At 57.2% G+C, this 13,629-nt stretch overlaps 1 protein-coding gene across 1 annotated transcript in view; it reads right to left on the bottom strand.

Annotated features, from left to right (window-relative positions):
- The window catches only part of THBS3 (thrombospondin 3), a 41,997-nt gene that overhangs the window by 26,883 nt on the left and 1,485 nt on the right, over positions 1–13,629 (bottom strand). The window contains exons 3-8 of the mRNA XM_038768488.1: positions 10,622–10,828; positions 8,781–9,037; positions 6,818–6,920; positions 2,805–2,831; positions 428–510; positions 274–325 (exon numbers count right to left, since the gene is read on the bottom strand). Coding sequence (XP_038624416.1) covers positions 274–325; positions 428–510; positions 2,805–2,831; positions 6,818–6,920; positions 8,781–9,037; positions 10,622–10,828 — 729 coding nt within the window. The remainder of the gene's footprint in view (positions 1–273; positions 326–427; positions 511–2,804; positions 2,832–6,817; positions 6,921–8,780; positions 9,038–10,621; positions 10,829–13,629) is intronic.

Raw genomic sequence — 13,629 nt, 5'->3', positions numbered from 1 at the left:
AGATGTTGCCAATTTGTACTTCCCAAGCGCTTAGTCCAGTGCTCTGCACACAGTAAGCGCTCAATAAATACGATTGATGATGATGATGACTGTCTCTAGATGTTGCCAATTTGGACTTCCCAAGCGCTTAGTCCAGTGCTCTGCACACAGTAGGCGCTCAATAAATACGATCGATGATGATGATGATGAGAGTAAGCGCTCAATCAATACGATGGAATGAATGAACGGATGGATGAGGGGGGACGAGTGGGGCGCCCCAGGATCCCCACTCACCGCACACCTGGCACTCCATGATGGTGTTTCGGATCAGAGACATCTCCTTCACCTGGAGGGGGGTGGGCGGGTCAGGAGGGGGGGGATGGGGTGCCCCCCCACCCCCACCCTAAGGTCCCCCCACCCACCCCCCCATTGCCCTTCACCCCCTGACCTGGTCCCGGATGTCCTCCCTCAGCTCCACCAGGATCTGGTTGAACAGCGTCAGCTGGGTGATCAACGCTTTGGTGTGTTCGCCTGGCACACGGGGCGGAGCGGGGGACACGGAGACGATTAATAATCATCAATCGTATGTATTGAGCGCTTACTGTGTGCAGAGCACTGGACTAAGCGCTTGGGAAGTCCAAGCTGGCAACATAGAGAGACAGTCCCTACCCAACAGTGGGCTCACAGTCTAAAAGATTATTAAGATGAATAATCAGATTAAGATTAATAATTAATAATGATAAAAGATTAAGATTATTATTATTAATAATAATAATAATGGCATTTATTAAGCGCTTACTATGTGCAGAGCACTATTCTAAGCGCTGGGGAGGATACAAGGTGATCAGGTTGGCCCACGTGGTGCTCGCAGTCTTCATCCCCGTTTTCCAGATGAGGGAACTGAGGCCCAGAGAAGTGATTTGCCCAAAGTCACACAATATAATGACATGTGTTTTTTTTTTCTAGCTTTTGTTAAGCGCTTACTATGTGCAAAGCACTGTTCTAAGCGCTGGGGAGGATACAGGGTGATCAGGTTGTCCCATGTGGGGCTCACAGTCTTCATCCCCGTTTTCCAGATGAGGGAACTGAGGCCCAGAGAAGTGAAGTGATTTGCCCAAAGTCACACAATATAATGACGTGGGTTTTTTTGTGGTTTTTTTTCTAGCTTTTGTTAAGCGCTTACTATGTGCAAAGCACTGTTCTAAGCGCTGGGGAGGACACAGGGTGATCAGGTTGTCCCACGTGGGACTCTCAGTCTTCATCCCTGTTTTCCAGATGAGGGAACTGAGTCCCAGAGAAGTGAAGTGATTTGCCCAAAGTCACACAATATAATGACGTGGGTTTTTTTGTGTTTTTTTTTTCTAGCTTTTGTTAAGCGCTTACTATGTGCAAAGCACTGTTCTAAGCGCTGGGGAGGACACAGGGTGATCAAGTTGTCCCACGTGGGGCTCACAGTCTTCATCCCCGTTTTCCAGATGAGGGAACTGAGGCCCAGAGAAGTGAAGTGACTTGCCCAAAGTCACACAATATAATGACATGTGGGTTTTTTTGTGTTGTTTTTTGTTTTGTTTTTTTTCTAGCTTTTGTTAAGCGCTTACTATCTGCAAAGCACTGTTCTAAGCGCTGGGGAGGATACAGGGTGATCAGGTTGTCCCACGGGGGGCTCACAGTCTTCATCCCCGTTTTCCAGATGAGGGAACTGAGGCCCAGAGAAGTGAAGTGACTTGCCCAAGATCACACAGCAGACATGTGGTGGAGCCGGGATTCGAACCCATGACCTCGGACTCCAAAGCCCGGGCTCTTTCCACTGAGCCACGCTGCTTCTCTAATGTGTTAAGGGCGTACTATGTGCCAGGCACGGTTCTGAGCGCTGGGGGAGATACAAGGTGATCAGGTTGTCCCACGGGGGGCTCACAGTCTTCATCCCCATTTTCCAGATGAGGGAACTGAGGCCCAGAGAAGTGAAGTGACTTGCCCAAAGTCACACAATATAATGACATGTGTTAAGTGCATACTATGTGCCAGGCATGGTTCTAAGCGCTGGGGGAGATACAAGGTGAGCAGGTTGTCCCACGGGGGGCTCCCAGTCTTCATCCCCATTTTCCAGATGAGGGAACTGAGGCCCAGAGAAGTGAAGTGACTTGCCCAGAGTCACCCAGCTGACAATTGGCAGAGCCGGGATTAGAACCCATGACCTCTGACTCCAGAGCCCGGGCTCTTTCCACTGAGCCACGCTGCTTCTCAGTAACAAATACAATAACAGTTGTGTTTGTGAAGCGCTTCCAGCGCTTAGAACAGTGCTCTGCACATAGTAAGCGCTTAACAAATGCCATTATTATTATTATTATTATTATTATTATTATTACTATTATGTGCCGGACTGTGCCAAGCGCTGGGGTGGATCCGAGCGAATCGGGTTGGACACAGTCCCCATCCCGTGTGGGGCTCACAATCCTCGTGCCCATCTTACAGATGATGGAACCGAGGCTCGGAGAAGGGAAGTGGCTCGCCCAAGGTCATCCGGCAGACAAGCGGGGGGACCGGGATTAGAACCCAGGTCCTTCCGGCTCCCGGGCCCGGGCTCTAACCACTAGGCCATGCCGCTCGGCACCACGTCACGCGTTCCCTGCCGGTGATTTCGTCCCCCTCCCCCGGCCCCAAGCCCACCCCCTGACGTAGTACAATGCTCAAGCGTTTAGTACAGTGCTCTGCACACAGTAAGCGCTCAATAAATAAGATTGAATGAGCGCTCAATAAATAGTAAGTAATAGTAAGTGCTTAATAAATGCCATTATTATTATTATTATGAATGAATGGACACTCACCAAGGATGGAGTGAATCGCGTTGGTCACTGGAAGAGAGAAGGAGCCATGGTCAGTCAGTCAGTGGTATTTATTGAGCGCTTACTCTGTGCAGAGCACTGTACTAAGCGATTGGGAGAGGACGGTATAACAGTATAACAGACACATTCCCTGTCCATGATGAGCTTACAGTCTAAAGGGGTCTGGGCCCGGGGCTGGAGGGAGTGCTCTGCACACAGTAAGCGCTCAATAAATACGATTGATTGATTGATTGATTGAGGGAGGGGTGGAACTAGAGAGACCGTCGGCCTCGTTGAGAAGGGATTTGTCATAATTATGATGGCGTTAAGCGCTTACTATGTGCAAAACACTGCTCTAAGCGCTGGGGAGGCAGGTTGTCCCACGGGGGGCTCCCAGTCTTCATCCCCATTTTCCAGATGAGCTCACTGAGGCCCCGAGAAGTGAAGTGACTCGCCCAAAGTCACCCAGCTGACAATTGGCGGAGCCGGGATTTGAACCCATGACCTCTGAATCCCAAGCCCGGGCTCTTTCCCCTGAGCCACGCTGCTCTCTTGTACCCGGATTTGTACCCTTTAATAATACTAATAATCGCGGTGTTTGTTAAGCGCTTGCTACGTGCCGCGCACTCTGCTAAGCGCTGGGGTAGATATAAGCAAATTGTGTTGGAGACCATCCCTGTCATCATCATCATCAATCGTATTTATTGAGCGCTTACTATGTGCAGAGCACTGTACTAAGCGCTTGGGAAGTACCAATTGGCAACATCTATCGGCAACAGATTGTCCCACACGGGGCTCCCAGTCTTCATCCCCGTTTTCCAGGTGAGGGAACTGAGGCCCAGAGAAGTGAAGTGACTGGCCCAGGGTCACACAGCAGGCAAGTGGCGGAGCCGAGATTAGAACCCAGGTCCTTCTGACGTCCAGGCCTGGGTTCTAGCTGCTCCATTATGCTGCTGCCAGGATCATTTTCCTAAAACGCCTGTCTGGAGTGCTTCCCCGCTCCTTGAAATCCCCCAACGGCCACCCATTCCGCTCCGCAGAAACCAGAAAATGTTTATTTTCTACTGTACTCTCCGAGAGCTTAGTACAGTGCTTTGCACCCAGTAAGCGCTTAATAAATACGACTGAATAAATGTATAAATGAAGTCACTTTATCGGCTCTCTCTCTCCACTACTGATCCTGGCTCCGCTCCCACTACGATCCGGCCGGCGCGATTCATTTCTTACGAGCCAATTTTATTTTTAACGCTATTTGTTAAGCGCTCACTAGGTGCCAGGCATGGGTTCAAATCCCGCCTCCTCCAATTGTCAGCTGTGTGACTTGGGGCGAGTCACTTCTCTGGGCCTCAGTTACCTCATCTGTAAAATGGGGATGAAGACCGTGAGCCCCCCGTGGGACAACCTGATCACCTTGTATCCTCCCCAGCGCTTAGAACAGTGCTTTGCACATAGTAAGCGCTTAATAAATGCCGTTATTATTATCACTCGCTTACTAGGTGCCAGGCATGGGTTCAAATCCCGCCTCCTCCAATTGTCAGCTGTGTGACTTGAGGCGAGTCACTTCTCTGGGCCTCAGTTACCTCATCTGTAAAATGGGGATGAAAACCGTGAGTCCCCCGTGGGACAACCTGATCACCTTGTATCCTCCCCAGCGCTTAGAACAGTGCTTTGCACATAGTAAGTGCTTAATAAATGCCGTTATTATTATTACTAAGCACTGGGTTAGATACAAGTTAATCAGGTTGGACACAGTCCCCGTCCCGCATAGGGCGCACAGTCTTAATCCCCATTTTACAGAGGAGGAAACTGAGGCCCTGAGAAGCGAAGTGACCCCCCCAAGATCATACAGCGGACAAGCGGCGGAGCCGGGATTAGAACCCAGGTCCTTCCGACTCCCAAGCTCGGGCTCTACCCACTAGACCACACCGCTGCTCACCTCCTTTACCCATTAGACTTCCCCCTCCTAGACTGTGAGCCCGCTGTTGGGTCGGGACCGTCTCTCTATGTTGCCAACTTCTACTTCCCAAGCGCTTAGTACAGTGCCCTGCACACAGTAAGCGCTCAATAAATACGACTGAATGGATGAATGAATTAGGCTGCCAACCTCTTGCTCATGACCCCCTTTCCACCATCCTGCAGGCCACCGTTCTCCCTGCCTACAAAATTCCTCAAGGATCACACCTCCTCCAGGAGGCCTTTCCTGATTCATCCCTTAGCGTGGCTTAGTGAAAAGAGCCCGGGCTTTGGAGTCGGAGGGCGTGGGTTCAAATCCCGGCTCCGCCAACTGTCAGCTGGGTGACTTTGGGCGAGTCACCTCACTTCTCTGGGCCTCAGTGACCTCATCTGGAAAATGGGGATTAAAACTGTGAGCCCCCCATGAGACAACCTGATCACTTGGTAACCTCCCGAGCGCTTAGAACAGTGCTTGGCACATAGTAAGCGCTTAACAAATACCATTATTATTATTATTATTATATTTCTGCCCTCTTCTGTACACCCCCTGGGTCACTAAACACTTGGTTACTCCCACCCCACCCTCTCCATAATCAATCAGTCAATCAATCGTATTTATTGAGCGCTTACTGTATTTATTGAGCTCCCGCCCCACCCTCTCCATAATCAATCAATCAATCATATTTATTGAGCGCTTACTGTATTTATTGAGCTCCCACCCCACCCTCTCCATAATCAATCAATCAATCAATCAATCGTATTTATTGAGCGCTTACTGTATTTATTGAGCTCCCACCCCACCCTCTCCATAATCAATCAATCAATCGTATTTATTGAGCGCTTACTGTGTGCAGAGCACTGTACACAGTAAGCGCTCAGTAAATATGATTGATTGATTGATTATGATTATCTATTGAGCGCTTACTGTGTGCAGAGCACTGTACTAAGCGCTTGGGAAGTCCAAGTTGGCAACATATGGAGACGGTCCCTAACCAACAGTGGGCTTACAGTCTAGGAGTGTAGACATTTTTGGTGTCTACCAACTCTGTCATATCGTACTCTTCCAAGCACTTAGTACAGTGCTCTGCACACGGTAAGCGCTCAGTAAATGGCAGTAGTAGCAGTGGTCATGGTATTTATTAAACACCTACTGTGTGCAGAGCACTGTACCGATTGCCGGGAGAGAATACACAAGTGAGAATCGGACACTATCCCAGTCCTTCGAGAGGCCCTCAATCTAAGATGTCTCGCTTCCCCTTAGCTGTGATTTTCATTCAGTCGTATTTATTGAGCACTAACCGCGTGCAGAGCGCTGTACTAAGCGCTTGGGAGAGGACAATACATCAATAAGCAGACACATCCCTTTTATTTTAATGTCTTTTCCCCTCACTAGCACATAAACTCTTTGAGGGCAGGGATAGTGTCGTGGCTGAGTGGAAATCAATCAATCAATCAATCAATCGTATTTATTGAGCACTTACTGTGTGCAGAGCACTGTACTAAGCGCTTGGGAAGTCCAAGTTGGCAACATAGAGAGACAGTCCCTACCCAACAGTGGGCTCACAGTCTAGAAGGAAAGAGAACGGGCTTGGGACTCAGAGGTCGTGGGTTCAAATTCCAGCTCTGCCACTTAGCTGTGTGACTTTGGGCAAGTCACTTCACTTTTCTGGGCCTCAGTTACCTCATCTGTAAAAGGGGGATTAAGACTGTGAGCCCCACGCGGGACAACCTGGTAACCTTGTATCTACCCCAGCGCTTAGAACAGCGCTCAGCACATAGTAAATGCTTATTACAAATACCATTATGATTATTATTTAAAAAAAATGGGGATGAAGCCTGTAAGCCCCGTGTGGGACCGGGACTGTGTCCAACCTAATTAGCTTGGATCTGCCCAGTGCTTAGAACAGTGCTTGACCCATAGTAAGCGCTTAACAAATTCCATTGTTATTATTATTATTATCGTATTCGCCCAAACGCCTCATACGTTGCTTTGCACGGTCAGCACTAAGAAAACACGACAGATTGATTGACGGGTGGATGGAGCGTGTTGGGTCAGCGGTCACCTGCGTGGTGGACGGTCTCTTCGCGCTGGAACGGACACTCACTCAGGGCGCCCACGCGGGCCATGGACCCGCCCAGGATCAGCTTCATGGACTCCACGAAGCCCTAAGGGAAGGGCGGAGGAAGGGGGTCGTCACCCCCGCCCCCTCTTCTCCTTTGGCTCCTTCCCAAGCTCTACCCCCTTTCCCTGGCTCCCCCTCTCCAAGTCTCCCCCTCTCCATCCTTAAGCTCCGCCCCCTCCAACTCAACTCTCCATCCTTCGGTTCCTCCCCCTCTCCTAGTCTCCTCCTCTCCATCCTTAGGCCCCACTCCCTCTCCAAGTCTCCCCCTCTCCATCCTTAGGTTCTTCCCCCTCTCTCTGGCTCCCCTTCTCCATCCATAGATTCCTCCCCTTCTCCAGGGCTCCACCTCACCATTCCTAGGCTCCTCCTCCTCTCCATCCTTAGGCCTCACTCCCTCTCCAAGTCTCCTCCTCTCCATCCTTAGGCCTCACTCCCTCTCCAAGTCTCCCCCTCTCCATCCTTAGGTTCTTCCCCCTCTCCCTGGCTCGCCCTCTCCATCCTTGGACCCCTCCCCTTCTCCAAGACTCAAGGCTCCACCTCACCATTCCTAGGCTCCTCCTCCTCTCCATCCTTAGGCCTCACTCCCTCTCCAGGTCTCCCCCTCTCCATCCTTAGGCCTCACTCCTTCTCCAAGTCTCCCCCTCTCCATCCTTAGGTTCCTCCCCCTCTCCCTGGCTCCCCCTCTCCATCCTTAGACCCCTCCCCTTCTCCAAGACTCAAGGCTCCACCTCACCATTCCTGGGCTCCTCCTCCTCTCCATCCTTAGGCCTCACCCCCTCTCCAAGTCTCCCCCTCTCCATCCTTAGGTTCCTCCCTCTCTCCCTGGCTCCCCCTCTCCATCCTTAGACTCCTCCCCCTCCCCAAGGCCCCTCCCCCTCTCGAAGGCTCCCCCCTCTCCAAGATCTCCTCCCCTTCAACCTTAGGATCTGCCCCCTCTGGCAGTCTCCCCCACTCCATCCTTAGGCCTCACCCCCTCTCCAAGTTTCCCCCTCTCCATCCTTAGGCTCCTCCCCCTCTCCAAGGCTCCCCCTCTCCATTCTTAGGATCTGCCCTCTCTCTCTGGCTCTTCCCCCTCACTAAAGCTCCCCCTCTCCTTCCTTAGGCCCCACTCCCTCTCTCTGGCTCCCCCTCTCCATCCTTAGGATCCACCCCGTCTCTCAGGTTCCCCCTCTCCATCCTTAGGATCCGGCCCCTCTTGTTCCCCCTCTCCATCCTTGGGCTCCACCCTCTCTCTGTTTCCCCCTCTGCATCCTTAGGATCTGCCCCCTGTCTCTGGTTCCCCCTCTCCATCCTTGGGCTCTGCCCCCTGTTTCTGGTTCCCCCCCTCCATCCTTAGGATCCGCCCCCTCTCCCTGGTTCCCCCCTCCATCCTTAGGCTCCACCCCCTCACTAAAGCTCCCCCCCTCCAACCTTACGCTCTGCCATCCCTTGTAAGCTCCCCCTCTCCATCCTTAGGATCCGCCCCCGTCTCTTGTTCCCCTCTCCATCCTTAGGCTCCTCCCCCTCTCCAAGGCTCCCCCTGTCCATCCTTAGGATCTGCCCTCTCTCTCTGGCTCTTCCCCCTCACTAAAGCTCCCCCTCTCCTTCCTTAGGCCTCACTCCCTCTCTCTGGCTCCCCCTCTCCATCCTTAGGATCCACCCCCACCTCTGGTTCCCCCTCTCCATCCTTAGGATCCGGCCCCTCTGGTTCCCCTTCTCTATCCTTAGGATCCACCCCCTCTTCCTGGTTCCCCCCTCTCCATCCATAGGTTCCCCCTCTCCATCCTTAATTTCCTCTCCCTCTCTCCGGTTCCCCCTCTCCATCCTTAGTCCCTGCCCCATCTTTCAGGCTCCCCCTCTCCATCTTTAGGCTCCTTGCCGTGGTCCCAGGGGTGGGGCTGGGGCTGGGGTCCGGCTCGCTGACCTGCAGGCGTCCGTAGGCCTTGGCGCCGGTTCGCACCTCGAGCCCGTCGACTTCGGCGGGGGGGATGGGGGCCAGGGCGGGGAGCCCGGTCTGCTCGTCGCCCAGCTTGCAGTCCACGTAGAGCTGGAGGGCAGGGCCGGGCCTGGCGGGGCCGCGCAGCCGGAGCAGGGCCGTGTGCGCGCGCCCGTCGGCCAGCCCGGCCGGCTGCAGGCTGACCGCGTGCAGCTTCCCGTCCTCGCGCTGGTACCGCACCAACACTGACCACAACGCACAGGGGCACGCCTCGGGCACCCGCACCCGACCGCTCACCGCCCCTCCCTTCACCCCCCCGGGACCCGGCTCTTCATTCCCTCCAGTGTGCCCCTTCACCCCCTGGCCCGGCCTGCATCCACAGACCCGTCCCTTCACTCCCAGCCTCATCCCTTCACGCCCAGCCCCGTCCCTTCATTCCCTCAGACCTGCCCCTTCACCCCCAGCTCGGTCCCTTCACCCCCTAGCCTCATCCCTTCATGCCCAGCCCCGTCCCTTCATTCCCTCAGACCTGCCCCTTCATGCCCAGCCTCCTCCCTTCATTCCCTCAGACCTGCCTCTTCACCCCCAGCCCCGTCCCTTCATCCACAGCCCCCGCTCTTCACCCCCAGCCCCATCCCTTCATTCCCTCAGACCTGCCCCTTCACCCCCAGCCCCATCCCTTCATTCCCTGAGGCCTGACCCTTCACCCCCAGCCCCGTCCTTTCACCCCCAGCCTCATCCTTCACCCCCCCAGCCCTGTCCCTTCACCCCCAGCCCCATCCCTTCATTCCCTCAGACCTGCCTCTTCACCCCCAGCCCCATGTCTTCACCCCCAGCCGGGTCCCTCAGCCCCAGCCTCGTCCTTCACCCCCAGCCCCGTCCCTTCATTCCCTCAGACCTGCCCCTTCACCTCCAGCCCCATATCTTCACCCCCAGCCGGGTCCCTCAGCCCCAGCCTCATCCTTCATCCACAGCCCCATCCCTTCATTCCCTCAAACCTGTCCCTTCACCCCCAGCCCGTCTCTGCACCCCCCAGCCCCGTCCCTTCACCCCCAGCCCCATCCCTTCATTCCCTCAGGCCTTCCCCTTCACCCCCAGCCCCGTCCCTTCACCCCCAGCCCCGTCCCTTCACCCCCAGCCCCGTCTCTTCACCCCCAGCCCCGTCCCTTCACCCCCAGCCCCGTCCCTTCACCCCCAGCCCCGTCTCTTCACCCCCAGCCCAGTCCCTTCACCCCCAGCCCCGTCCCTTCACCCCCAGCCCCATCTCTTCACCCCCAGCCCCGTCCCTTCATCCACAACCCCATCCCTTCACGCCCAGCCCCGTCCCTTCATTCCCTCAGACCTGCCCCTTCACCCCCAGCTCCATCCCTTCACCCCCAGCCCCGTCCCATCACCCCCAGCCTCATCCCTTCACGCCTGGCCCTGGCCCTGGCCCTTCATTCCCTCAGACCCGCCCTTTCACCCCCAGCCCCGTCCCTTCATTCCCTCAGACCTGCCCCTTCACCCCCAGCTCCGTCCCTTCACCCCCTAGCCTCATCCCTTCATGCCCAGCCCCGTCCCTTCATTCCCTCAGACCTGCCCCTTCACGCCCAGCCTTGTCCCTTCATTCCCTCAGCCCCGTCCCTTCACCCCCAGCCCCCGCCCTTCACCCCCAGCCCCATCCCTTCATTCCCTCAGGCCTGACCCTTCACCCCCAGCCCCGTCCCTTCACCCCCAAGCCCCATCCCTTTCCCCCAGACCCATCCCTCCCTCCCTGTGCCCCTCCTGCTCTGCCCCCCAGCCCCTTCCCCACGAGGGACCCTCCCTCCCTGGGGACGCCGGCCTGGTACCTTTGTTGACCTTGCCCACGACGGACACCTCAAACCAGCGGGTGGCATCCCGGCGGGAGTAGACGCCGAAGAGGGCACCGCCCTGCTTGGGCGGCAGGCGGAAGGTGGACAGGAGGTAGATGTCATCCACCGTGAGCAGCGCCGTCCGCAGCCGCTCCGCCACCACCGCCATGGGCCGCGTCTCCCCCAAGGTCAGCAGGTCGATCACTGAAAACGGGGGACCGGCGTCGGGCCCGGCCTGGGCCTAACGGAGCCCGCCTTTCCTCCTCGCCCACCCCCTTCTGCGTCCCCCCGACCCCCTCTCTTTAGCCATCCCCCCTTCCCAGCCCCACACCGCTTATACTAATCATAATGATGGTATTTGTGAAGCGCTTACTATGGGCCAAGCACCGTTCTAAGCGCTGGGGACGTTACAAGGTGATCAGATGGGCCCATGGGGGGCTCACAGTTTTAATCCCCATTTCCACTGAGGCACGGAGAAGTGAAATGACTGGCCCAAAGTCACACAGCTGACAGTTGGCGGAGCCGGGATTTGAACCCATGACCTCCGACTCCAAAGCCCGGGCTCTTTCCACTGAGCCACGCTGCTTATGCCCATCCCCCTTCTAGACTATGAGCCCGTTTTCGGGTAGGGACCTTCTCTATATGTTGCCAACTTGGACTTCCCAAGCGCTTAGTCCAGTGCTCTGCACACAGTAAGCGCTCAATAAGACGATTGAATGAATGAATGAATCCCAGCTCCGCTGCCTGTCTGCTGTGTGGCCTTGGGCAAGTCACATCACTTCTCTGGGCCTCAGTGACCTCATCTGGAAAATGGGGATGGAGACTGTGAACCCCATACGGGACAGGGACCGTGTCCAACCCGATTTGCCTGTATCCACCCCAGCACTTAGTACAGTGCCTGGCACATAGTGAGCGCTTAACAAATACCATTATTATCATTATATCTGTCATTCATAGATTTCTGTTTAACGTCAGTCTCCTCTCTAAGCTCGCTGTGGGCAGGGAATGTGTCTGCTTAGAGCTATACCGTCAATCAATCAATCAATCAATCAATCAATCGTATTTCTTCCAAGCGCTTAGTCCAGTGCTGTGCACACAGTAAGCGCTCAGTACATACGACTGAATGCCTGACTGATGCCCCCTCCCCCGGGGCACCATCTGCTATTTACTTATTTAGATTAATGTCTGTCCCCCCCCCAGCCCCTTAAACTGTAAGGTCATTGTGGGCCGGGAATGTGTCTGTTTATTGTCATCTTGTCATCTGTTCGTTCAATCGTATTTATTAAGCGCTTACTGTGTGCCAGGGCACTGTCCAAAGCGCTCCTCACCCGAGCGCTTAGTACAGTGCTTGGCACCCAGTAGGCGCTCAATAAATAACAATTGCAGGCCTGCATGAATCCACACACCACAGCTGCCAGGCTCCCGCGAGCCTCTGTGCCCCGCCAGGTGCCCGCACCACGGAGCCCGGGAGGGAGGCAGCTCCCTGGCAGCCCCCCAGTGCTGGCACCAGCCGGCCCCCGCCCTCCTCCTCCTCCTCCTCCTCCTCCCGCCCCCCGAGACCACAGAGGCGTCTAGTCGCGGCTCCCGTGTCTGTGTCTGGTCTGTGGTTTTAACCCCGGGCCGTGGAAAGAATTCGCGTCTGTTTCACGGCCCTGCGCCCCCTGCCCCGCCTCCCCCCACCCCCCCACCCAAATGCCCTCTCCGGCCTCCAGCCCCGTGCCCACCTTCCTCCCACCGCCGAGGTGGGCACCGTGCCCACCTTCCTCCCACCTCCCCCACGGGCTTTGCTCCTCTTCACCCAAATGCCCCCTTCGGCCTCCAGCCCCGTGCCCACCTCCTTCCCACCTCCCCCTCGGGCCTTGTGCCCACCGTTCCTCCCACCGCCCAGGTGGGCACCGTGCCCACCTTCCTCCCACCTTCCCCAGGGGCTTTGCTCCCCTTCACCCAAATGCCCTCTTCGGCCTCCAGCCCCGTGCCCAGCTTCCTCCCACCTCCCCCTCGGGTCCTGTGCCCACCGTCCTCCCACCGCCGAGGTGGGCACCGTGCCCACCTTCCTCCCACCGCCGAAGTGGGCACCGTGCCCACCTTCCTCCCACCTCCACCACGGGCTTTGCTCCCCTTCACCCAAATGCCCTCTTCGGCCTCCAGCCCGGTGCCCACCTCCTTCCCACCTCCCCCTCGGGCCCTGTGCCCACCGTCCTCCCACCACCCCGTGGGCACCGTGCCCACCTTCCTCCCACCTCCCCCACGGGCTTTGCTCCCCTTCACCCAAATGCCCTCTCCGGCCTCCAGCCCCGTGCCCACCTCCTTCCCACCTCTCCCTCGGGCCCTGTGCCCACCGTCCTCCCACCGCCTAGGTGGGCCCCGTGCCCACCTTCCTCCCACCTCCACCACGGGCTTTGCTCCCTTTCACCCAAATGCCCTCTTCGGCCTCCAGCCCCGTGCCCACCTCCCTCCCCCCTCCCCCTCGGGCCCTGTGCCCACCGTCCTCCGACCGCCTAGGTGGGCACCGTGCCCACCTTCCCCCCACCTCCCCTTCGGGCCCTGTGCCCACCACCCCGGTGGGCACCGTGCCCACCTTCCTCCCACCTCCCCCCGGGCCCCGGGCCCACCTCCCCCGTGGGTTCCCGTGCCCACCGCCCTGGCACGGCCCCCGTGGGCCCGGTGCCCAGCTTCCCCCCGCCGCCCCGGCTGCCGGCCGGAGGGAGGCCGGGCGGGCCGTGGCCCAAGTGTTTCGGGGCTCCCTCCCCCCGCGCCCCCCGGGGCTCACCCCTCCACTCGGGCCTTGTCCCCCCCATCCCTCCCCCGGCCCCCCGAGCGGGGCCCCCGGGAGCCCGCGGGAGGGAGTCGGGGGGGGGGGGGGCCGGAGGGAGGGGCGGCAGGGCTGGGCCCTCCATCCCCAAGTGGGAGAGCCGGCCACGGAGAAGGGGGGACCCTCCGCCCCCCACTGCCCACTGCCCACTGCCCACTGCCCAGGTGGCCGGGCCCGTCGCTCTCGGCGGTGC

This window comes from Tachyglossus aculeatus, chromosome Y4 (genome assembly GCF_015852505.1).
Source record: "Tachyglossus aculeatus isolate mTacAcu1 chromosome Y4, mTacAcu1.pri, whole genome shotgun sequence".
NCBI classification, from domain to species: domain Eukaryota; kingdom Metazoa; phylum Chordata; class Mammalia; order Monotremata; family Tachyglossidae; genus Tachyglossus; species Tachyglossus aculeatus.
This window is presented reverse-complemented; position numbering and strand designations above follow the sequence as displayed.